The sequence below is a fragment of the Bicyclus anynana genome, chromosome 3 (genome assembly GCF_947172395.1).
Source record: "Bicyclus anynana chromosome 3, ilBicAnyn1.1, whole genome shotgun sequence".
Lineage (NCBI taxonomy): Eukaryota > Metazoa > Arthropoda > Insecta > Lepidoptera > Nymphalidae > Bicyclus > Bicyclus anynana.
Window position 1 is genome coordinate 17182618 of NC_069085.1, and position 27073 is coordinate 17209690.

General features: G+C 36.8%; 2 protein-coding genes across 8 annotated transcripts in view; one reads left to right on the top strand and one right to left on the bottom strand.

Moving 5' to 3' along the window:
• LOC112048889 (GTPase-activating protein skywalker) overlaps positions 1-2435 on the bottom strand; it is a 113074-nt gene extending 110639 nt beyond the window's left edge. For 3 of the 7 annotated variants that reach the window (XM_052891369.1, XM_024086581.2, XM_024086586.2), the window contains exons 1-2: positions 1932-2433; positions 1314-1564 (exon numbers count right to left, since the gene is read on the bottom strand). In XM_052891369.1, coding sequence (XP_052747329.1) covers positions 1314-1425 — 112 coding nt within the window. In that variant the 5' untranslated portion in view covers positions 1426-1564; positions 1932-2433. Of the gene's footprint in view, positions 1-1313; positions 1565-1931 lie in introns of all 7 variants that reach the window. The other 4 variants (XM_052891370.1, XM_024086588.2, XM_052891372.1 and 1 more) reach the window with 3 other exon arrangements.
• A 1295-nt stretch (positions 2436-3730) lies between these two features.
• On the top strand, positions 3731-21884 carry LOC112048896 (maestro heat-like repeat-containing protein family member 1). Its single transcript, XM_024086599.2, has 12 exons — positions 3731-3884; positions 3968-4145; positions 6185-6356; positions 6724-6913; positions 7078-9916; positions 10171-10324; positions 10448-10708; positions 11416-11630; positions 12356-12553; positions 16044-16326; positions 16680-16917; positions 17916-21884. The coding sequence occupies exons 1-12, from the start codon at positions 3854-3856 to the stop codon at positions 18101-18103; spliced, it is 4947 nt and encodes a 1648-aa protein (XP_023942367.2). The 5' UTR covers positions 3731-3853; the 3' UTR covers positions 18104-21884.
• The last annotated feature ends 5189 nt before the right edge of the window (positions 21885-27073 follow it).

A 27073-nucleotide genomic window follows, 5' to 3' on the forward strand; every position in this document is an offset into this window, starting at 1 on the left:
TATTCTCTATCAATTTAATGTTATAAGAAATCTTATAGAATTTATAGCAAATCTCATTGATAACATATCTTGTCTTCATACATTAAATAGAATTAAGATAACAAGTGTGATGAGTAATTTGAATGTCTTATGTAAAAATTGAATTGAAAAATTATCTTAGACAAACACACTAATTCTACAATCTTTTAATAGTGAATGATAATTTAATAAATTCTTATAGATAGCAAAGTAAGGAAGTGTTTACATAAGTCTTGGATTATCTAAACTAATATTATAAAAAAGTTCATTTGTTATGATTCAACCCTACAGATTTTAAGAATCCTTTCACTATTAAAGAGCTTTATTTTTATTTTATTATTATACAAGTTAGCCTTTGACTACAATCTCACGTAAGGGTAAGTGATGATGCAATCTAAGATGGAAGCAGGCTAACCTGTTAGGAGGAGGATGAAAACCCCTCTTTTGGTATCTACACAACATTGTACAGGAACGCATAATCACTTGGCTGTATGTCTTTGCCGGTAGGGTGGTAACTAGCCACGGCCAAAACCTCCCAACAGATGAAAGCTGTATGTTTATGTTTGAAAGCTGTATGAGCATGTTTACAGGCTATGGATTATCCCAATACTGCAAATGGTAACAGTTCTGAATAAAAATTAAAGAAGAAAAATTGCCTAATTCTTTAAATAGAAAGACTTAAGCGAGCTTACGAGCATTATGTAATTCTGTTATTTATGTTTATGATAAAGCAGGTTATTATTTAATCAAAAAATTCACCCAAGTATTTTGAATATGATTATAGGCCTCTATGAAAGGGTGAATTTATGGATTGTCAGATTTAATCCATCTTTCATCTGGCAGTTGTAACACAAAATATTTTAAAGATTTTAGTGCAAATTGCTGTTTCAATCTAAATTTGTATGAAAAATGTATTAAGCTCAAATAAAGAATTTGGATATTTTTTAATTCTATCTCCATGGTTTCTATTGGAGTATTGAGGCTTACTGATGCTCACACAAATGACAGATTGGTGTAAAAATTAATAGTACTTTATTTCATTTAACCAATTTATACTTGAGATGGGATACTAAGATTTATTAAATTTTATTATATAACTTTAGTATCACATAGTATTAACATATAGTAGTAGTATTTTAAGTTCATTAAGGAGGTAACTTAATTTTTTAGATTTATTACTTTAGTATCAAAAAATTATAATATGCTTTAATGTTGATTTTGGGGAACAAGTACCTACATTTCAATGAAAATTTTTCTGTGAGTGATATAAAAACTAATCAATGTAATTTAAGTACCTGGGGGGCTATCAGTGAGGATGGTGATCCCCGAGGGGTCGACATGCGGAGGGAAAGCCTCGTACAAGTCGGGCTCCTCTTCTAGCACTGCGGACAACATCACGGAGGGCATCCCTGCTCCGACACTGCACTGACCGACACTACACTACACTGCACAGCACTGTCTGTCCGCTCACACCACTGAGCCCATCACCGTCAGGTCGCCGCCGTCCCTCACGCCTAAGTCAAATCCTGCTGCACCATTTTCAAATCTGGAAGAAACATGCAGTTGTGACTGAACTGTACTAAGGCAGCAAATTATTTTATAAACGGCACAATCGCGCTGATACGTTATCAGTTGGCCTCCGTCGGCATAATCCTGTGATTTGATCGCAGCGCGGGCGAACGACGCCGTTCAACTAAGTAATTATCTAATTGGATATAATTAAATCTTTGTACGGATCAGCTGATCGCCCCCGCTGCCAGAAGGGGCTCGGAATTTTATTGCTATTTTAAGACTCTGCGGCAGCTGATCGGACGGTCTTCAATGTCAGCGCGAGAAACGCCCGAATTTCGAAACAGCGATTCGCGAAACACGCCTTTTTTCAATGGACCGCAAATACTCCGTAGTGAACTTACCGAAGTCTTGGCGATAAATGATGCGGTGCAGGATTTGCGACTCCGTATTTACCGCTTTGGAGTCCCCGCGGCGACTAACGTGAGTGCCCAGTTCCCGGCGCAACGTAATCGCGGATGGGATAATAGTGGCGAGTGGGAGCCGACGATTTTGCTTTGTCACTTAAACGAACCACACAGTACTAAATAATACTTCACAGAGTTATATCAGTAACTGACCATACACACGGGGACATTGTAAGATTTATTTCACTGATATGCGGACGATCCGCAACCTCTGAAACGTTTAATCTAATTATCGATGTATCCGGTGAAAGTCTTCGACGTGAATTCGAAACAAAACTTTTCTCTATAATGACTAGTCTGACTGAATTGTTACAGAGTAGAACGAGATTTTCGCTGTTATTGAAAAATCTAGCCGATCAAATGAAAATGAACTCTGCGCCTACTTTAGTCGCGATTTGCATGAAATTGGATTTATTCTAAAATAGCAACGAAACTGGAAACATTGGGAAACATTTTGTCCAGAGACTATAAGCAATTTTTATTTTTTTGCCCACCTTATTTTAATAAAGAGCATAGACAAAAACAATTTAAAGATTAGGTAATTTTTTTTACATTATTACCCATAATTACCTTAAAAATTATTTTAGAGCGCAAGAAATACTCTAGTATATTAATCTATATAGTATAATATGCTTTGACACCTATATATATTATCTATGTATCTAAGATAATATGTATTTGATCTAGATCTTAAAATAAATAATTATAGTGCGATCTAAAAGAGTAAAAAATAATTAATAAATAAATGCAATGTCGTTGTAAATCGCAATGTGGCAAGACCGCGTGTTTTATACATTATTATAAAAAAGCACGTTGTGTTTGTCACGCAAGTTTTGCCTGTTATTTTTTACATTTCAGTTTTTTAATTTTTTTTTCATGTTGAGTAAGTGCCGATGGCTCCATGTTAGACCACTACGGCGACACCGGGGAGCTTGAGCGAACGCAGAAGCATCGCCTGATGAGACCCGAAGGCTGAAATAAAGATAGAGGACGGAACGGCTCTCTAAGGGCTTCTCCTATGAGACTCGGACCTCGGCTTAGAGGGCCATTCGGGAGGGGATAACCGTGACCTGAGTGAATTAGTCCGGATGCCCTCAAGATCGTGAGTTAGAAAACCCACGTCCGTGTGACGTTAGATATCGGGGACCTCGTCTTCGCCGGCGAAGACGCTGTGTAGCTTGTGATTGTGTTGCCCGGGAAGGATTGTCGGTCGTCATGTCATCGTTTGGATCGTAAAGGACGTTTTTGTAGAAAGTAATTTTTTATTATTTTTTTATTAACATATAGTAGGTACTTTAACTATGGATCCATTACAATAGTTAAAGTACCTACTATACAAAATTGTTATTGTTTATATTTTTGATATAAGTCAACTATCCTATTGGAAACATAGTAAACAAAACATCAAGTATTAAGGTAGCTACGATCACAGTATACAGAGTTACCATAAAAACGACACTAGCACCCTAATTTGTTTTTTAATTTTATTTGTATTGCACACAAAAACGATATGTATGCTTAGCCACTATCAGTCTCGAGCAACAGCTTTACGACGTCGAGGTTAATACACCGTGCTATAAACGTGCAGTTTTAATCGCTTAATTTATAACACGATTCGATAGATTGGATGCAAATAGTTCGAATCCCTATCCTCTTAAAAAACAACTGTTATTTATCAGAGTCAATTGTCAATGTCGAGCTGACACGTGACTGCGTGACAGTTGACAGAACGGAAAAACGAAAATTCATCACAAATTCACTTTCGTTTCGTTGTGCATGTATCGTTGTTTTTCGAAAGTGATAATTTTCCTATATTATTCCTGTAATTTGTGCAAATTGACATTCATGCAGCTAAGAAAATGTCGCTGGCAAAATCCGATTGCTTGAAAGGTTGTTGAATAATAAATCAGTGTTTAAACATCGTGGTTTTGGTATGGCTCTCGTGTATTTATTATTTATTTATTGATTTCCAGATACGGTGACAGTGTTAATAAACGCTATAGGAGACAGCGATAACACAGTCAACAATGTTGTAATTAAATCCCTGACGAAGATAGCCAATGTGCATCCAAACGAAGTTATTGAAATATTTTGCGAATTGTACCGGAACACTGTAAAGTCGAACACAACGCAGCTGGGTAATATTGTGAAGTACGTATTCCATATGAATAAAAAACCTGAACAGTGCTTATAAATGGGCTATTTATAGATGTAACACCTATGCAAATATGGTCATAGTTCATATTTATTTTACAATCTCTTATATTTGTTTAGTCTATGTAAATAATGTTTTCGTATACATTGTTTAACACATATATGTGGTGCAATAACATTGACTGAATTGCTATCAAATGTAGCTTAGCAGTTTAATGTGGACTATATATACAAAATATTTTAAACACATTAAAAGTACCTAAAAAAATCATTGTTAGCCTACAAATTCTTCATCATTTGTCTTTTCTTGATACTCATAACACAATTGTTCCATGGTTAAAGAGTATAAATAAATATACTTACACAATATCACTACTTATACTTGCTTACTTATATACTTACATACTTACTTATATATACTTACACAACATCACTACTTAGCCCCAAAGTAAGCACATAGCCTGTGTTAAGGGTACTAAAATAGCAGATTTTATTCTATATATTTATATACTACATATAAATACTTATATTTTACAGTTGTGAGAATTTAACCCACTGCTGTGGATACAGAGAGCAGGGTCACTACCCTCTGTGCCACATGGCCTGTCTGGTTTGAGTCTAGATCTCAATACTGAGTTAGTCTGAAAATTCTGACAGTATAAAATGCTGTTTTTCACTAATGCTGCAGGAATAATAACCATTATGACGCATGCATAAATAATAAATAAATATATTTAAACAATACATACACATCACTATCTAGCCCCAAAGTAAGCATACAGAGTAACTTGTGTTATGGGTGCTAAGATAGTTGATATTATAATATTAATATACAATTATATACTATAAATAAATACTTATATAAATGTATAAATACACACAGACACTGGAAAACACTTATGCTCATTACACAAATATTTTCCAGTTGTGGGAATCGAACCCATGGCCGTGGATGCAGGGTCACCACCCACTGCACCATGCGGCCTCAAATTACCTATGCAGCTATGTATCAATCCAGGGTATAATTTATTTCAATTTCAAATTGATTTAGTAGTTGTGATAAGGAGTAACAATAATGAATACTTCATCATGTTTGTGTGATTGTAATATCTCATGAATATACTATTTAAATAATTTATAAATATTGTTTGTTATTGAAGGCTTAGCTATAAAATTTGTTAAGGTTAGTGTAAATTAGTTGAAATAGGACAAAACTTGTTGGAAGTGTCAAAAAAAGTCAAGCTGCCTGGGAGCTTTATACGAAAAAATGCTGGGTAATCCCCTAGAGATAAACAAAACAATGCATAGTGTATCTGCAATGACACATATCTGTCTTATAAGGAGAGTTTACTTTTACCCATTACCCATTCTATCCAACATTTCTTGGGCAAAGTAAAATTACTTTATTAAATAATTAAGGCTACCTTTAACCCCATACTCCCACAGGAACAATATATGAGGGTGAATCCACTAGGCACAGCCAGTGTAAAAAAAAGTACACAATTTGTATTTCTAGAATGTCTGAATGGTTATGTATGATATTTGATATTGAGATATAATAAAGTCATGACTAACCATCTGTTCCAATAATCCTACTGCAATATTATCCACATGACGAAACTGGACTGCACAGCTATTGTGGCTTATTTTAATTAGTGACTTTTAATCATTGTTTTGTAAGGTTTAGACAATGATGTTAAATACTGTTAGATGTGTTACTAGGTCATGAAAAATGAGGCACTCAAAAGAGGAAATTTCCACATCACAATGTTAGTTGTGGTCAACAAAGACTGTTATTGTCTACAATGTTGAGTTGTGTGTTCAGGAAGTGTAAAAACTATATATAAATGAATAATGGAATTAAAGACAAAATTGTGCATGTGTGTGCTCAGTTTTGTAGCCTATTGTTCGGATCACTTTTTGTGGTTATATCCACTATCTATCTCGGCTCAAGGTAAACTTGTCATAGAATATAAAAAAAATGATCTTACCACTTTTGTAAAAATGCTCTAATAATATTATATTTTCTAATGCAGAGTCTTAGAGCAAACATGTGTAAACCAAGTGAAGAAATTAGATCTGAAGATAGCGACAGAACTAGTGAATGCTATGCTGAGAGCAATGACAGAAAATCCATCTTATGAACCAGTGGTGCAAATGGGCGCCTCAGCAGTACTTGTGGCCATAAGTCATGAACATTTGGATCTGGTAAGTTGATTTAAAGAATTTTCTTCTGAATCATCATTATCAACCCATATTCGGCTCACTGTTGAGTTTGAGTCTCCAGAATGAGAGGGGTTAGGCCAATAGTCCACCACGCTGGCCCAATACGGATTGCTCTGATGCTCCATAGTATAATGAGAGTCAATAGTAAATATTGCTTTACTGCCACTTTTTATTTATACATACTTTATTTAGACTGAGATGTCATTGTTTTGGTCATCAAATAAACTGAGCATATTAGCACACTGTTCTATCTTATGCACATGCTGGGCATACACAAGCTTGATATAATTCAAGATGTTCAACATCGCCTTCTCTTGAGCACAACTAAGTGAACTATGGTCTTCCCTAGGTATTGCGCTCACTTATCAATCAAATGACTCCAGCGTCATTGCCTCACTATACTATCGCACACACACTGGGCACGCTCTCTGCGGTCAACACACATGCAGTGGTGCCACACATCAAGGAGATCCTGTGCAAAATGCTACCATTGCTACCACTTGTTAAACCAGATGGAGTGAAACAAGCTTTTGCTTATGGTAAGTCACGATTTTCATTCCTAATGATGCCAGATGCTATACTTGCTTGAGGATAATCAAACAGTACAGTCACCTGAAGACAGAAATTTTGCTAGTTTTGATCAAAAATACGTTTTAAGATTTTGCCTATATCTCTGATTCAAAATTTAATATTTTCTTTTCAGCATTTGGTCATTTTGCTGTTGCAGTATCTGAACAAATAGGTGACAATGTTGAAAATGAAAACATTACATCAATAAAGGATAATTTTGTAACAGAATTTTCAATAGTCTTTGATGTACTTTACAACCAATGGCTGCCCTCCCATGAGCCTAAAGTATCAGAATCAGTACTTGAAGCATTAGGCCCCATTACCAGACTTATACCAGAAAGGCAGTTTAATGAGACAGTAAACAAATTTGTACTATCGTTACTATCTTTGTATCGCAAACCAGTAATAAATTTCTACTGTATCAGTCAGTGCATTTCCTACCTTTTGTCACCTTCGCCTCTAAATCCAAAGCTTACTCTAAACGACAGTGTAATTAATGCTATTAACAGTGTAATGTTTAATCTAGTTCTTCTAGAACCAGATTATGACCAGCCACATACTGTTAAAAACCATTTTGAGGTGTTACGTTGCTTTGACCATATGGCTGGACAATTCCCAGATCAAACTGTAGAGAATTTGTTGCATTACTGTAAAAACAATCAAGAAAAAGAGAGAATGAAAGCTGTGATTATCCTGACACATTTAACGACATCTTCTCAAACATTTATCGAAAATTTTGCTCCTAAGTTTGTTACCATATTGAAAGTAATGATTGCAATGGAGCAAGGTATTAAAATGAAGAAACTACTAGTTAAAGCTATAGTCGGTCTTGTTTATAGAAATTGTCTCATGGCTCCAGAAGATTTTGCTATGGTAGAGTTTATAATAAAACATTGCAGTTACGAAGGACCACCAAATGTATCAAAAGGAGACATCATGGACCTGCACGATACTTGTAAAAGTTCTCTTATTTTAATGTGTAACACGGTCACAAGTGTTCGTACGCAATTACGGTATCTATTGCTAACTGCTCTGACTGTCGACGAGTTTACTAATTCTATGTCAACAGTTTGTCACTGTTTGACTTCCTTACTGCAAAACAATTCTGATGTTATTGCTGATGAACAGTCCGATAAATCAAATGATTTACAATGTTCGCCAGATTTAGTTTTCATCCGATGCTTGACGCACATAGTCGATCCTAACCAGACTGATATTAACAAATATTTGCTCATATTTTTGGAAGAATTTTCCGGCGATGTACATAAAAATTTGAAAAATTCTTGGACCATAGAAATTCAGAGATTATTGAAGTTTCTCGGGAAGAATGAGTCGAAAGAGCAATGGCATGGGATGCTTTTAGATCTCTTGGTTTCGGCTGTCGAACAGGTAAATAGCAACAAATGGGTGGAAACAATAGCGACATTGATATCTCAACAAGTTCTCACTAAAAAACAACCGCCCATGATAAAAGGAGTATCTCTGCAGTATTTAGCAATCCTGTCATGTCACATGTCTAATGCTGCAATCATTGAATCTGTTCTCAAGATAATACTATTTGCTCTCAAGTCTATTCCTATGGAAAGCGTCGAATACGTTAGTAAAGCCGTAGGTATTGCATCAAGAGAACACGGCGAATTTGTGCTCAACGAAATAGACGCAACGTACAAAGAAAACGAGGGAAAACGGGGAAACAAGTTGCTAAACTTTTTATCATCCCGATCTTCAAAAACAGAAGCTGAATTAGTTGTTGTGAAATACGCAGTTATAACATGTTACGGAAAAGTAGCATGCGACTGTCTCGATGTACACGTGCTCGCTAGATTAGGTGATAATGTAACATCGATACTCTTCGAAATACTAAAATCAAACCCACCCTTTGACTTATGCAAGGCTAGCGTCACAACTCTTTACGAAGTAGGAAGGGCATTGTACCCTGCCCCGCATCATAACGTGGCTCTACGAAATCGTTGGCAATTATTGAATGCGGTTTTGGAACAAATATACAATAATAATCTTGACAAGCGGAATGTCGAACTGTATCCTATGATAGTCAAAGCTTCAAAAGCTTTAACAAAACTACAAAAGGGTATATTGCCTGAAGAGAGGAATACAATATTAAGAGTTTTATTCAACAGCATATTCAGTGAATTGTCTTCATTTAAAAGGAAATACGAAATCGAGGGAAACGGGGATAAAAATGATTTACTAGCGAAGACGTTAAATGACTCCCTGAGTCTGTTGCACGAATTAATTAAAGAATTGATTATCCAATCACCATGCTTGAGCACGATAGACGATATAGTGACATTATTAATTGAATGGATTCGTCACGACAATGACGAAATTCGAACTGCTGCAGTGTTGATTCTGCAAGTAGTATTTGACGCATACATAAAGAACGTCAAACTAAACTATGAGACACCGAGCAAATTCGGCCAGATGGGGTATTTGCTTGGACTCTTCATCCCTGGTGTTGCCGATACTAATTTTCCTGTGCGCTTGACGACTATCGATTGCGTTAAATTGATAATTCAAATACAAGACTTGTATGAAGGTCACACCATAGATCCCGAAGACGAATGCATGGCTAATCTATCTCATTTGCAGAATAACATACTAACAAATGATTTGAACATGATAAGTGATTACTGCACGAAGCTGTGTGATACAATTTCGCCGAAGATACCACATTTGCATACAATGCAGTTTATCGAGAGTTTGCTACAAGGGTATGACAACCAGGAGTTCAGAAGCGTTGGCATAAGCTCGGTATTGGATGCGTTCATAGTTAAAAAAGGGCAGGACCTGTTTCAGAGTATAGAAAGGATTGTGGAAATACTGCTGCTGACGATGGACGAAGTGAACGATGAAGCTCGCATCCGGCTCATGAGACCTCTAACGTCACTGACAAGGCATCACTCCAACGCTGTCACTGCAGTTTTGTTGGCACAAAGGATACCTTTGAAACAGTAAGTGTCGAAATATTATAATTATGCAAAAATGGAAAAAATAAACGATTATACGATTGAAAATATGTTAAGGATTAGGAATATTTCATTAGTCCAGTATTTAATGCGTTTAAGCTACGAATCATACCCAATATCCTATTGTTATAAGGAGTATTATAAAGAGCGACCTTAAGAACCTACTTTAAGGATGACTTTGCCATTGGGCCATTAAATAGACTAAATATCTATATAATAGCATCATTGCATAATTTCAGATGTGTGTTAGCCTGTTGGAGATACCTAGCCCGCGACGAGAGTCTATCTTCGGCCATAGTGGATAATTTCCTGCGGCTAATGACGTCCATCGAGCTATATGAGGACCCGTATCACATTACTGACAACCACATAGCGGCATTGCAACCTTTAACTGTAAGTTTTACAGTTACGCTTTCACCTTCTGATAAGTGGGTACCTGGGCTTCCCAGGGCCGACGTTGTATTGGTCGGGTGGGCATACCCCTTTGAATTATACAATGAAGTTCGAAAATTACAGCTAATCAGCGCACTTGGCGAAATGTTGCAAGAGGAGGCGATGCGTCCGATATGTCTGTCCAAGTTCGCGGACATGTTCGCGGTGCTGTACACCACGGTGGCGTGCTACGTGGAGGCGGAGGCGCCGGCCTACGCCGTGCCGCCCAACAAGGGGCAGGAGCGCTTCGGCTTCATTCCCAACCGGGACGCCATCAAACTGTCACCCGCCAAGATCACCATCGGCACTTTCAACGCGTTCCTGGAGAGAGCTGATTGTTATAAGGTAATTATAAGAGTAGCGTACTGTGTTGCTGCAGAGAAGCTAACTAATTTATCTGCTAGCAAGAAGAAGGAGCGCTCTAACTTCATTCCCAACCAGGATGCCAAGATCACTATTGACACTTCTAACGCATTCCTGACTGAAGAGAGCTGACTGTTAGAAGGTAATCACCATAAGCGTGTTACGCTGAAGCAGAGGATTCTGCTGATGTCCCGAGCAGCAAGAGGAAGGAACGCTTCGGCTTCATTTCCAGTCGGGATGCCATCAATCATCAGATCATCATCGGCACTTTCAACTCCTTTCGGGAAAGAGCTGATTGTTATAAGGTAACTTAGCATTATCATTGTTATAGTTTGAACTGTCTCTTTGGTGGTTTATGCGGCTTTGCATAAAGAGAGGGTTCTAGCCCTTCTTTCTTCTAAGAAGTCAGTGTTATTGCATCTCGGCTCTTGCAGTTGTTGCCAAAATAGTAATCATTAGACTCCCATTGTTACGTTTTTTTGCTTGCAAATGCCTCATTGAAAATGTTTAAGAGATGTTAAAGATCTAAAGCACAATTTTTGTTATGTAAGGGATGCCATAAGGGTTTAGAGCTGATTTTTTCTTTCAGATTTGGTTTTTGAAATCCTCTATAGGTTGCGTGCTTGGAGAGTTTCTAACTTACTTTCACTGTAAACTGTAGACGTAAAACAAAACAATTTCCTGTTCAGGTGAAAGAAGCGTGTTCACTATGCCTGACCATAGAGCACGGGGACTGTTCCTCGACTCTGCTGGAGTTGGCGCCAATATTGGGCGGCGCGTTGACTCGCTCGTGTCCAGGCCAATTGGCCAAGCTTGTGACGCGCTTGGGCCAATACGCGCGGTCCGCTCTACCGCCACAAAGATGTGCGGCGCTTGCATTGCTGGCTGACTTGTTGAACTACAGGTTAGTTAGCTGACATCTCGATATATTATAATGTTACCCGCTCTACACTTTCGCGTACTTAATGTCCTGCCGCTCAGGGATTGCGTTTCTGACAGGTCGTGATCGAATGAGACAAACATATCACTACAAAGACAAACGCATAATCTTGAAATAGCGCAGTTTAACAAACTTCTACGCCAGTTCAAAGATACACGACCTGTTAGAAATACAATCTCTGAGCGACCGGACTTTACCCGTTAAAGCGTTCAGCACGAATTCACGCCGTTCAGCATGAATATTAAGTGTAGAGCGGGCTAGAAATCTAAATTTTAATAAAAAAATAATTGAGGCTACAAAAAATGCGCAGAACACACATAAACTAATTTCCAAATTTGTATTTCTGTCGTATTAATTGATTTGATTAAATTATTGCGTATCAATTAAATTATTGCGGGTTTCATAGGTAGATTTATAGTTAGCCCCTAATGTGAAGACTTGCAAAGTTTCATCCAAAATGGATGTAAGGGAAAAAGTGATGTCAAGTGTTTGACTCAAATACTCGTAATTAAAACATTATTACACTATTATTATAAAGGCGAAAGATTGTGTGTATGTTTGTTTATCCTTTGCGTTGCTACTACTGAAGCGATTTGGCTGAAATTTGGAATGAAAATGGATTTTTCATACACACACAAGCTTTCGCCTTTATAATATTAGTGTGATTTAAATTGATTTCCTTCCCTCAGGTGCAACGACAACCCTGTTCTCATAGAGTCCGTGCTGGCCACCCTCAACACGGGGTGGAAGGACGAGGACCCGCGGGTGCGGGCGGCGTGTCTGCGCGGCGCAGCCAACGTCGGCCAGCTGAAAGACCAGCACCGCACACAGGCCTTGCCAGCTGCGTTGGCCGCGCTCAGTCAAGGCGTTGACGCCCAAAAAACTGCGTGAGTATGATCAAAGCGACCGATAACCGACTCGAAAGTTATCAAGCCGATGGACGTTGGGGTCCCAGGGTGCTGGAAAGCGCAGTGATGGTCGACCCCCCACTAGGTGAACGAAAGTCATGAAGCGGGTTGCAGGAAGCCGCTGTATGTTGGCAGCCCGAGACCATGATGTTTGGAAGTCTTTGTAGGAGGCTGATAATGATGATGATGATAATGATACTCAGCGACATAGATTCTTAGCCACTGATAAATTTTGGAGTAACTCATGTATTTATAATTTTTTGGAAAATTGGAGGGTAGATTTTTATTAAGTTAAATTAATAGGTTAGTTGAAACTCTTTTTAAAGGGTCATTATCGTTTTACTTGATTGAAAAAAATATCGTATTTTTTGTATATGAAATGAAGCGCATATGAAAAAAATTTAAAGTCTTTTTGACGAGGTATTTTTTTTTATATACAACGTGTCCAAAATTCAACGATAAGCGGGCGCCAAAAGATTGACCTGCTCATGAGCACTTAAGGAAAAATAATAAAAAAAATATACCTAAATTTTTTTTTTAGTTACAAAATAAATTTTAAAATTCTTTGAAAATTTACACCTTGTATGATATTTTGAACTACCGCAGCTACAATTTCTTAAATATGCTTAAGATTTTTTTTGTATCGGAACCTAAGTAGTACTACTATTCACCACAACTCTTAAAAACACCACAATGCCCGCAGTTTTTACACAAAAAAATATCAAAATATTTTTTTTCCCTCAAATTTTTAAAGATTTTTACTTTCAGTCTACTTTGACTCATGGTCTTGCAAAAAAAAGTATGAACACCGCTATGGCAAGTTATTTTCAAAGTTGACGCAACTAATCAAGATTTCAAAATAGTATAATACCCTAGGATAACTAGTCGCAAAAAAAAAATATGCGTACCATTTGTAAACAAGAACTAAATTTCTAAAATGTTTTTGCTCCTAGAAATCACTTTTACTTTATGCACAAAATGATGTGAGTCATACGTTGCAATTTCCTAGAATTTTAATGGAACGAACGATAACATTTAAAAATAAGAGAGAGAGAGAGAGAGAAAGATAGCGATAAGTATACGTTAGAGAGGGATAGACAGATGTTCTTTGTTGAATGACAATGATGCAGGTAAAGAAAATCCTGTTCCCAGCAAGTCAGTACGCTCTGCTCCTTTGTTTACTGCGCAACTTTCCGTATTCAATTGACGTGGCTCTCGTACTAACGACTTTTGGCTTTGCATTTTGGACTGGACTTAAGTGATCTGCAAACTGAACTGACCTGGCATTATTTTGGACTGTGCCTGTGTTTTGTGAATTGGACTTTTGGTGTATTTTGGACTGTTTAGCGTTATCATGCCGCAACCATACACGCCGATGGAATACGCTAACATGCATCTCATTTATGGAGAATGTCGGTGCAATGCTAACGCTGCTAGCAGATTGTATCGAGAAAGGTACCCAAACGCTCAAAGATATCCAGATTATCGGGTATTTATGAATGTGCATCAAGCGTTTTCGGAGGGTCGTTTGCCGTCAGCTAGAAGAAACGCTGGAAGACCTAGATCGGAATGCGATGAAGAAGTTCTCAATGAAATAAACATTGATTCAACTACCTCAGTGCGTGCCATAGAAGCAGCTACGGGAATCCCAAAAAGTTCAGCACATCGAATACTAAAACGTCATCGGCTACACCCATATCATTACAGACGTGTACAAACGTTACTATCACGGGACTATCCACTGCGGATCGCATTTTGCCGAGTGATGCTTCAAAAGCATCGGGAAGATCCTCAGTTCTTGGATAAAGTACTATGGTCGGATGAAACAACCTGCAAGAAAGATGGCTATTTAAATCTTCACAACCTACACAGCTGGAGCAATGAGAATCCGCACCTGATGAGAGAAGACAAATCCCAATATCAATTTAAGGTCAACTTATGGACGGGCATTTTAAATGGAAAAGTGATTGGGCCTTTTGAATTACAAGGAAACTTAGATGGGGACAGTTATTTGAACTTTTTACAAAATGATTTGCAAGAATTACTAGAAGACGTCCCCCTAAGCGACCTTCAAAATATGTGGTATCAAAATGATGGTTGCCCAGCTCACTACGCTCGTCCTGTGAGACAATACCTAGACCACGAGTATCCGGGGCGTTGGATCGGGCGACTTGGTCCTATCCTATGGCCACCCCGATCACCCGACCTAAACCCCCTGGATTTCTTTTATTGGGGTTGTCTCAAAGACAGGATCTACGCAAAACCGATTACGACATTGGACGAGCTTCGGCAAAAAATCACTCAGGCTGCGGCACATATCAATGCTAGAAGATATGCGCGAAAAATAAAACGGTCGTTTTTAAGGCGATGTCGTGCCTGTATTAATGCCGGTGGAAAACAATTCGAACATTTACTTTAATGTTGTGTAATTAAAATAACAAACACATTTTTGGAACATAGTAAAATTTATTACTAACAACAAGAACAATTAAGAAATTTGGTTCTTGTTTACAAATGGTACGCATATTTTTTTTTGTGACTAGTTATCCTAGGGTATTATACTATTTTGAAATCTTGATTAGTTGCGTCAACTTTGAAAATAACTTGCCATAGCGGTGTTCATACTTTTTTTTGCAAGACCATGAGTCAAAGTAGACTGAAAGTAAAAATCTTTAAAAATTTGAGGGAAAAAAAATATTTTGATTTTTTTTTGTGTAAAAACTGCGGGCATTGTGGTGTTTTTAAGAGTTGTGGTGAATAGTAGTACTACTTAGGTTCCGATACAAAAAAAATCTTAAGCATATTTAAGAAATTGTAGCTGCGGTAGTTCAAAATATCATACAAGGTGTAAATTTTCAAAGAATTTTAAAATTTATTTTGTAACTAAAAAAAAAATTTAGGTATATTTTTTTTATTATTTTTCCTTAAGTGCTCATGAGCAGGTCAATCTTTTGGCGCCCGCTTATCGTTGAATTTTGGGACACGTTGTACAAACCAAAACACTATCAGCCATGATGGTCTTTATTTTATCTGTTTCATGACGTGACTTAGACACTAAACCGTAATCATTAGGTTTAGTGTTTACGGGAAAATTGGACATGCCTTAGTTTGACGTTTATTCCTTTAGTAAAATAGTGACGTCATATTTTATCTGTTTCATGACGTAATTTTTTACCTTTTGTACTCCCTTAGGTTATGTTAAAATAAAAAGCTCACACTTGTTGGTGATACTTATCATGCAAAGTATACAATCATCTACTGCTCTCAAGGAAATACCAAAATCTCCTCTAAGCTCTAACAAAATCCACATAAAGTCAAAATTCAGACTAATTCAACTACGCATTAGATCGTTGATCATATACTTTGACAGAAAAGTAACGTCTAGCGAGGCAGGTCCTTATCTAATTTGTCTGAGAGTCAAAATTACTTTGATTTTCACATCTTTTAAAGAGTTATTTTTTTAAACCAGATCACCAATAGACAACGTACCTCTAGCAGCGATCCAAGGGTTAAGTCGGCTTCTCACAGAAACGGATAAATTAGACAAAGAGTACGACCGTGAACTCGTATCAATATCGCAAAAGATCCGTCCGTTCATGAACACTGACTGCGCCCTTATGAGGGAGAACTCGATAAGGCTCTTCGGCATAATAGTTGGGATGGTGAAGTCGGACGCGCTGGTGGATCAAGCCGTTGGATCACTGCCCTGCTTCCTGTTGCACTTGTGTGATAATAATTCTGCTGTTGTGAGGGTAACTATGTATTCTTACTTAAAATCATAATTATAATAAAATTTCGGTACACTAGCTGACCTGGCAAACACTGTTTTGTCACTCAATTTCACCAACAAAATTGTCTGTCGTTTTTTGTTGGTGAATTGTATTGTAAATGTGGACAACAATCTATTCTCAGACCTACCGAATGAAACTTCATCAAAAATGGTGTTAAAACCAACAAAAAAAAAATGGTTAGTCGGTCTCCTTCAATACGGCCGACTAACACTCTAACACGAGAATTTTATATATAAGTTGTAGAAAAATATTACTTGATAAAAATATGCGTATGATATAAACATAGATTGTCAACCTTATTTTATTAATTTTAGGCCTCCAAATATACTCTTAGACGCGTATTCAAAACGTTCAACGTGAAGAAGTCGAACGATTTCGTCCAAACACACCTCGTGGACGAGGGCCGGCTGTATCTGGACGAGTTCGTGTGGGCGCTGGCGCGGCAGCTGGCGGACGAGATGCCGGCCAGCGTGGCCAAGTGTCTGCAGAGCGCTGTCAACTACCTGCACTGCGCCAGGGACGAGATCAAACCACACGCCGCTCTATTGTTGGGTGAGTATATATGAATAAACGCACCTCGTGGACGAGGGCCGGCTGTATTGGACGCACGCAAATACCAAGATCTGCAAAGCGTAGTTTAGTAGCGCCCATCAATCTGACGGTTGGCCTTATCCACAAATTTAAAGTAGCTCAGCGAGCAGCTGTGGAGAGGGCTATCAGTTATGTTATGAGTATCTCTGAAGGACAAATCCGGATGGGAATACAAATACCACATTCTGTAAAGCGTTATCTCTTAGTGCTCAGCAATCTAACTCTTGGCCTTATCCACAACTTTAAAGTCGCTCAGCGAGATATGGAGAGGGGAGGGCTATCAGTTATGTTAGGAGTCTCACTGAAGTACAAAATCCGGAATGAGGAAATCAATAGGAGAACGAAATTAATCGACGTAACCCAAAGGATAGCAAAACAAGGTGGCAGTGGAGTGGAGATGATTCGATGACATTAGGAAGGTAGTAAGAAGTGGACGAGGTAAGGAAGGATCGTGTGTGTTAGCGCATTCTCGGAAATGCCTATGTCCAGCAGTGGAGGGATACATGATTTATTTAAACTAACGCTTAGTTGTTATGCCTCATGTGCTTGACACATCTTTCAGATTAGAGCAATCTAATGCTGATTTGCGGCAGCTTCCCTGCTACTATTAAAACTACTTTTTAAATGATTATTTTTTTGAAGAAATAAGCCATACATCTTCTGCCGACTTCACGGAATAATTTCTAGACTTCCGAATCAGCACGGAATCGCATTTTATTAGTGCTAACTGCCACTTAATGTTTTCTTTTATTAAACTTTCTTATTATTAGTATTTTTCTGAGCATTTGCCCACATCTCCTTTTGCACTGACAGACATACGCGCAAACTTGAAGATTGTTGTATTCTTATCGATCTATGGAAATATTAGCCTTAAATGCAATCTCCACTAGTGTTTAATGATTTAGTGTAAAATGGTACTTAGAAGGAGTATCTTTGAAATAGGAAACTCTTTATTGCAGGTGTTCTATACTCAGAACTATACCGTATACGCGAAAAGTACCCCGAAGACACAGAACTAGACCCAGACATAACCCGGAGCGCGCGCACTAGACTATTGACACTGATAAAGGAGCCCAGTGCCCAAGTGCGGCAGAACGCGGCCATGGCTCTCGCTAACATCTGTCTAGTGTGCGCTATGGACGGATGACCGGGACGAAACGTGAGGTTCATAGCAATGGACGACGGACGATATCTCCTCCGGATATCCAAGGAGGATTTGGCTCGAATAAACCGATTGAGAAAACTTAAGAACTTTTAGATTGAACGTAAAAGCTTATACTTGCATGACTTACACCTATAGTATTGGTTTTGTTTCTGAGCTAATTATTAATAAACTAAATTCCTCCATACTAACCACAGATAGCTATAGTCATACCAAAAATAAATATGGCGTCCCCAAGCCAGTTTTACTATATTTCTGGTCAGGCTATCTTTCGTCTATAAATATCTATGAAGTTTCGTGACCTTGACCTTAAACCATTTTGTTCGCGATAAGCGTGCTTTCGCTATTTTGATTTTTTTGTCAATTTAGTGTAAACATTGAATCAATTCGTATATACTATACGTATATAGTCTTTTCAATAATGTGTAAAAATTAAAAGTGTTTTTCGCATTTTAAAAATGGGCGTAATTATATTTATATTGTCTACGAATATGTAAGATGTTGATTCGATATGATAGCTTTTACTTATATTTAGATGTGGACGTAATTCTCATTTATCTATGATTATTATTATTATTATTATTAAATATGACATGAAATCGTTAAATAAAATTATGAATTTAGATTTAAGTATTCGATTTTTAGCTTTGTATGTATTTAGATAAGTTCTGTCGTAGTATTTAAGGTGTTTATTAAATACAAATCGTCTATATAATTAAAATATATAAAATTCATTTGTAATTACTATATCTTTTGGCATTTAGAATAAATAAGTTACCAAGTTGTTACAACAATTTATTGTAGTTTGTAGAATGTTAAGGTGAGTCTACACTATGCACACCATACCATTAACCAAACCATTAACCAAATTATAGATTGTATAATTTGTGTGTTAACTATAGGACAGTATAGGTGACAGATGTCACTTTGACGTAACTTACAGTGGAATTCATAGACGTTGCAGGGCCACCCCTAGGGGACCATTCACCCGCTGAGTGTCGAATTCTCAAATGCATTCGACACTCAGCGGGTGAATGACTTTCGCTGTCAGATTTGACAATGCTTAAATCGAAATGAATTAAATAATATTGTACTGTTTTGTAGTTGCCAACTGTTTTTTTTATTGGAGAACTTGGTGTATAGCCAATTTACATATTTCGGAAAGTCTGTTTGACTTCAGATGTAGAGTAAAAAGTGGACAGACAAGCGTTGGTGTGTAATTGTAACTGTGTGTGTCTGCAGTTGTTATAACGCTCACTTAATTCATACACACAAACACGATTAGTCTCTTATCTTTTACCTCCACATTCAAAACTACACGGACTTCTCTGAATAGATTGACTTATAGTATAGTCTTATAGTCACTATACTAACTATAGCATCTGACATAGTCTGAACTCACCTTTACATTCGCGATGTTGCCTTATGTAACAATTAAATTAATATTTAACCAAAATTAATTAGAAAATGCTATAAATCATGTTACTAGATGTATACATACATGTAATTGAATTGATTTAGTAAAAAATAACAGAAATGTAGTTAACAAAATCTTGAAAAAAAAGCAAAAAAATTGAGTATTGCATTTGAATATTTTAATCTTTTTTGTGACTAAAAATAAAACCAAATTATGAATTAGAAGTTTTGAAGTATGTTCTGAATATTAAGAATATTAAGTACTTATGTATGTTGCGGATAATTATTTTGTATATTATGAAGACTGCAATGAGTGTAAAGAGAGAAATGAGTTAAGAATGTTGATTAGTCTTAAGGAATAATTGTATTTCATCTGCGGAATAATGTTTAGGACATTTTGTTTTCTAAGGGACCTAACGTTAATTAATCTTATCTGCAGGGTTATTATGTGTTTCGGTGTACCATTCAAATAATAAGTCACTACATCGTATTTCATACAGTTGCCTGTATGACGTACATAATACGTACTACTGTTATCGTAAATCGCGACAAAGTTTCAAGAGTGAAACGAACTGTCACTCGCACTACCCTACATGAAACGAACTGTAAGGACTGGTTTCTCCACTTTCTGATGTCAACTAGTCTAACTGTAAGTTTTGTAACTTTTATACATTACAGACAAAGACAAAACTAGTGAATAAGATTTAGCTATTTAAAATTTCTTTTTTAGTGGAATTGTATCCGAAACCGGCTGTGCTACTGTTAGCGGCAATTGGTTATCGTTAGGTCTCGACATTATACTTCGGTGCTTAAAATGTATCTCGTTAATACATGTTATTATAACGTTTTTGCTTAAAATATTTTATGTTGTATGTTAGTGTTTAATTAAAAGACATGTCCCAAAATGCCTTTATAATTTAATTAATGTTGTCAGCTAATGAAAAAATATACATTTTATTTAATTAATTTAAAAAAATTCGGGTGCCAAAAATTTTTTTATTTTGGGTTAATTTGGTCAACATAAAATATAGGGCTTTAAGCCCTATATTTTATGTTTTTTAAGATATAATTAATTTGTTCTGCTTAGTTGACACCCGGAATAAAGGCCAGCCTCCATACAAAATTGGGACATGTTCTTTCATGCTATGATCTTATCTATGATATAAAATTTGACATTAATATTTTATTTGTTTATTAAATATTCTTAGGTCCATTGCATATTTGACGCGGCGCAGCGTAGCGCATTATATTAGTCGTGTTAAAGTAGACAGAATGCGTGGGTTATCTTTCTGGGGTTAAGGTAACTGGTAACACCAGTCAGTTGTCTGTTGAGTTCTTTGTCTACGCTCAAGATCCTTTGCTACATGAGACAGCCTTTACTTTAATCGAATACTTAGTCAACTGATGTGATAGTATATTGTTATTAAAATCTCTGCTTCATAGATATTGTAAAATAATCTATTATTTCTATCTAGCTATTGTTTAATTGAGAGTTATAAAATAATCTGTTAAGAGATACGTACGTAGAATTAGGTATAATGTAGATTTTTATATAATTTCGGTGGAAATAGCGGTGGATAGGGAAAATAGTATGAGTAATGCTGGCAACAAATGATGCTCTAATATTGTCGCATAAATAAGCAAAATTTCTAAAAATATGAAATTCCGGTCAATATATTTATAATGGTTAACAAAACTTGGACTAAGTAGGTACTTTAGACTATAAAATAAAACCTTTTAATAGATTTAGTTTAGACAATTTTTTTTATAATACCAGTGGCGAGGCAAATCAAAATTGCCTTACCTATGTTAATAACTTAGAAATGGTTTACTTTCTCGTCTTTTCTGATCTATGTAGGTTTTTTATGGCAATAATATAAGTCATACAATACTTGAAATGACGAAATTCCAATTGTAATATTATTTCAGGTATGATTCGATAGAATTCGGTTTACTGGAAACTTTTTCTTTACGTTTGATATATTGCTGGTCTAAAATGCGCGCCACGAGATAATTGTCTATGATTGTTTTATATATCGTCATCTCTTTCGTTGCTACGGGACGAAAGAGAAATAGTGATATGTAGGCAAAATTATCTCAATAACTCTTGGCGCGCATATTATGGGAACTACCATTATAGATTAGTACAATTTGTTGTACCTGCCGCAAATTTCAAAATAATTATCTACATTTTTTTTTTGCTATGAAATGTAATCGAAAATTAATAAATTTATACAAATTATGTATTACAATAGATATCAAATTATAGTAAGTACTTATACAAATATCTCATTGCTAAGTTTGTTAGTAAAACGTTATTTGTTGCAATAAAGTTAATCAAAAGTTTCAATGGCCTTTCATTGTGATTTGTTTTTCTAATTTCATTTTAGCTTCTCGCGTTGCTGTGAACTCACAAGCGGTGCAGCTGAAAACAAAAAGAAGAGTTTTACTTACTTATGTAGGTATTTGGAATATAAAATATGTAATTTAGAACGGTTACTAACAAAAGATTTTGCGGGATCTTTTGATAGAAACTTTCACATAAGAAATACTTACCAACACAATTGTCCACTGATGTTACCTACTTGATTCTGCATAAAAGGTGATACCTACTAATCGAATGAACTAAGAAGTTGTGAAGATGGCCAAATCATCATTTAATAATGTAACTATACATAATCATTTTGGCAGTAATTAGGGTGTGCAGTTCATAATGTGTCGGATTTGGGAGCTAGCAGGGTTCAAGAGTCTAGACTTCAGGGCCATAGCCATGTGGCATGTCGATTGTCTTTCTACGCTTAAAAAATTAAATAAAAAATGTATGGCAATGACATTCACTATCGGTATCGACAGGTCACGTGATCACGTGTCGACGATCATCACGATCAGTTGTCAATCGGATCTGTCATTCCCATACATTCTATTTGTTTTCGAAGAGTAGCGTTTGTAGAAAGAGAATCGACTAGCCACATGGCTATAGGCTCAGATCCTCAATTGTCAGTTTGTCACTAACTGTGTCTTCCTCGCAAGGTAGAACTCTCGGTCGGGGTTGCAGCAGGCGCGGAGTTGTCTCCCGTCCCACGCCGCCGACTCCAGGCGCCACTCGGGGGACACGTATGGGGGCACAAGTTTTTGTAGAACAAACTATTTAAAGAAAGACATTATACAGTAGGAGTACCAAGTAGAACCTACCTAGTAGTAGCCTACAACCATTAACATATAGATCGAACCGAAAGGAGTGTGGATTTTCATCCTCCTCCTAACGAGTTAGCCCGCTTCCATCTTATTGCATCATCACTTACCAGCATCAGGTTAAATTGTAGTCAAGAGCACAGAAAACATATGAAGCTTGTAAAGAATAAAAAATCACCCCAATAAGTGATCCGAATAATTGGCTACAAAACTTAGCGCACACATGCACAATTTTGTCTTTAATTCCTATTTATTTATACATAGTTTTTACACTTCCTGAACACACAGCTCGAGATTATAGACGTTATTTAGGTATTATTTGTTTAAATAACGTTCGTTGTTGACCACAACTAACATTGAGATGTGGAAATTTCCTCTTTTGAGCGAAGCTTTTCATGCGCTAGTAACACAACTAACAGTATTTAATATCATTGCTTAAAACTATGAGAAACTGTTGAGGTCCTAGGCATCATGTTACGCGGCATCCCTCCTAATGGGTGAGGCATTATAGAGCTTTTATCCACCATGCTGTTCCAATTTGATGCTGTAACAATCACTATGGCCGATAAAGATAGGATTGGAGTTCACATCTAACAGTATTTATCATCATTGACTATAATAGAATAGAATATGGGGGTCTATTTCACTCTGGGGGATTATTATTTTGTATATTATGAAGACTGCAATGAGTGTAAAGAGAGAAATGAGTTAAGAATGTTGATTAGTCTTAAGGAATAATTGTATTTCATCTGCGGAATAATGTTTAAGACATTTTGTTTTCTAAGGGACCTAACGTTAATTAATCTTATCTGCAGGGTTATTATGTGTTTCGGTGTACCATTCAAATAATAAGTCACTACATCGTTTTTCATACAGTTGCCTGTATGACGTTCATAATACGTACTATTATTATCGTGAATCGCGGCAAACTTTCAAGAGTGAAACGAACTGTCACCCGCACTACCCTACATGAAACGAACTTCAAGGGCTGGTTTCTCCACTTTCTGATAAATGTCAACTAGTCTAACTGTAAGTTTTGTAATTTTCATACATTCAAATGACAAAGACAAAACTAGTGAATAAGATTAACTTATCACTTTCACTTGGCTGGTCGAGTCTAATGTTGTGACTCCTTACCGGTTTAGCTGGAGCCTGTAAGTTGGGCAGAGGAGCTCTGACAGCAGGTGTGAGCGTCTCCAGCACGCCGCGAGCTTGTCTCTGAGCCGTCGTGGTATACATCTGCTCGATTAGTAACTTACGTTCTCTGAAGCAAAATGTCATTTTACAAGTGGGTTTAATCCCTACATGATAGTAAGAAAATTGTCCACTTTTTTATGGAGCAAGGCCTGATAAAACAGGCTGATAGATTTGTTTTGTTTTTTTTTAAGTATTTTTAAGTTAACCCTAGACTATAGCTTGGCAACTTCGTTTGTAACACTCCCGATGTTGCGCGCGGGGCGGGGGGCGTATAGCGATGAATGAATAACCCACGACTGATGCACTTATCATCCCCGCACGCACGATTTCACACCCGCGCAGTCTCTCTGCCCGTCGCCTGCATGTCATGGGAGTGTTATCTACGAACTTGCCAGATTATACAATCTCACCTGATTGTAAGTGATGATGCAATCTAAGATAGAAGCGGGCTAACTTTTTAGGAGGAGGATGAAAATCCACACACCTTCCGGTTTCTACACATCGTTCCGGAACGGTAAATCGCTTGGCAGTACGTCTTTGTCGGTAGGTGGTAACTAGCCATGGCCGAAGCCTCTCACCAGCCAGACCTGGAGCAATTAAGATAACCTCAATCGGCCCAGCCGGGGATCGAACCCAGGACCTCCGTCAATTAAATCCACCGCGCATACCACTGCGCCACGGAGGCCGTCGAAATCGTTTTGTGATCCTCGAGATCGCTGATCGCTTGGCCAGTGAACCTGTGTTGTTTGTGTAATAGCGAGTTCCCGCGACTTCGTCCGCATGGAATTCAGTTTTTCAGAAATCCCGCGGGAACCATGAAATTTTCCGGGACAAAAAGTAGCCTATGTGTTAATCCAGAGTAAAATCTATTTAGATTCAAAATTTCACTGTTTTCCCCAACCTAATATTTTTAATGTTTTTTTTTTCATTTTAATTTTAGAAAAAAATTGGTTGAAGTTGAGAGATTCGAAAAAAGAGCAGATTACCTGATAGCCGATCAGGTAATCTTCTCTTTTTTTGAATAACGATTTTACTACCTTCAAGAAATTTGATAAATAAGGAACAATGATATATTAAAATTAAAAGAATTACAAGGAAGAATGATATTATGAGAAGTCACTCACTTCGGAGGAATACTCTCCAGACTTACAGCCGGTGTCATGGCCACTCTGGGCCGCGTCTTTATTGCCTTCTCTAAGTCTGTATCTTTTGGTTTTTCCTGAGGGGATTTAACGTTATTATTATTTAATATCTAGCTAATTGTTTATTTGTTTATTTATACGGCAAAGGTTCTTAATCTCAAAGTGTGCGATAACTTTCACTTAGTGCGAGACTTTCACTTAGTGGATTATTTTACTGGGGAATGGGGCAGAAGAAAACACAGAGAAGATTAGACAAAATTCACAAATTCCAGTTACTCAAATCTTGGTGATTTCACCGTATTTATTAAGTAACTAGCGGACGCCCGCGTCTTCGTCCGCGTGGAATTTAGTTTTTCACAAATCACGCGGGAACCGTGGATTTTTCCGGGAAAGTAAATTTCAGCCAAATCGCTTCAGCAGCCGCAGCGTAAAAGAGGAACAAACATACATACACACTTACACACAAGCTTTCGCCTTTATAATATTAGTAGGAAGTAGGATTAACTTACCAACAATACTTAATAGTTACCTAGGTACATAATATCTAGGTATGTCCTAAAAAGCAGTTTGAGCTAAAATTATAAATAAACTAACATAAGGTTTTTGGCCAACCAACGGATTAGTGCAAACGACGTCCTTTGGCTTATGAAACAAATTAAAAGGAGGAACTCTGGCATCCTGCCAGTTGACCAGAGTGTGTATATTGATTAGCGGTGGAGGCCTGATGCGGTGACACGATGGTTTAGTTTTGTAAACTGTCTTCACGGCGGGTTTTATTTCCCCGTCACGGTATTCGATTCTATTCGATGTTTCGTTATTGAACAGCATGTCTTCGTAAAACTTTTCATCGGGCATTTTGATGTTATAAAATTATAAATAAATGCAGGAAATTGTGTAAAATAATAAGAAATAGAAATCTTAAACAAATAGTAAAAGTGACATCCAAAAGTTTGAAGTGGGTATGTCAAGTTTGACCGTGACTGCAAAGAACCAAAGAAACGTAAAAGTTAGGAATCTGTAGTGATTATATTATACTCTTTGCTACGAATCCCGCGTGAATTAAGGTTTTTAACGTTTGGAGTTGTTTCCCATCTGTACCTACTCTTAAATCTCTTAAATCTATGTTATTTCCTCTAGACCAAGATCCCAGAGCGATCTGACACAGCATTTTAACAAAGATGAAACCTTGGTTTTTCAGTAGCGTCTCATGTGCTTTGATTATTTGTGTCTTTGTGAGGACTTGATCACCTGTGCAGGTACCAGGTGAGAAAGGTAACTAAAAAAAGTGTCACGTAGCTTTAATTCACATGGCTGATTTTTATATATGAGCGGTTCTTAAACTCTTTTGGTGACGAAACCCTCTTGGAAGGCAAAATTCTGGATGGTATAATTATTTTTTCTTTCTTCTGAGGTAGTCTAATTATCACACATATTAGTATAAATATTATAACTTTCATTTTACAAATTATGTACAAACAAACTGACTACAGTAAATCAGTAAAATATGGATGTCATGTTTGTAATATATTGTAAACTGGCATGATTGATTTAAAAACGGGTTTTGTGTAATTGACATTTTACCTAATAAGATTTTTTTGTAATTTATAATAATCATACGATATTCCAAGTTGTACCCGTACCCGTAGGTACCGTTTTTTTATAAAAATGCAATAAAAATTTGGCTGGTGTTTCTTCGATTTGGTCGATCTTTATCTCAAAGACTATACTTGTCATTTCTTCCCTGGTCGAGCTCATATCATAATAAAAATCTGTTTTGTATTAATTGGTTTATTGATTTTAGAAGATTGCAGTGTTCTTTTTACGTGACTCCTACTATACTATGAGCAATTATGTCAAACAAACTCACATTCGCACCTAATCTAAGTAGGTACTTATACTTAAGTATGAGGTTATGAATTTTCTTTAGCAACAAGTAGGTATATTCCTAGGTAAAATGAAATAAATATTTTTTTTAATTAGAAAAACAATTTAATCTTAAAAAACACCT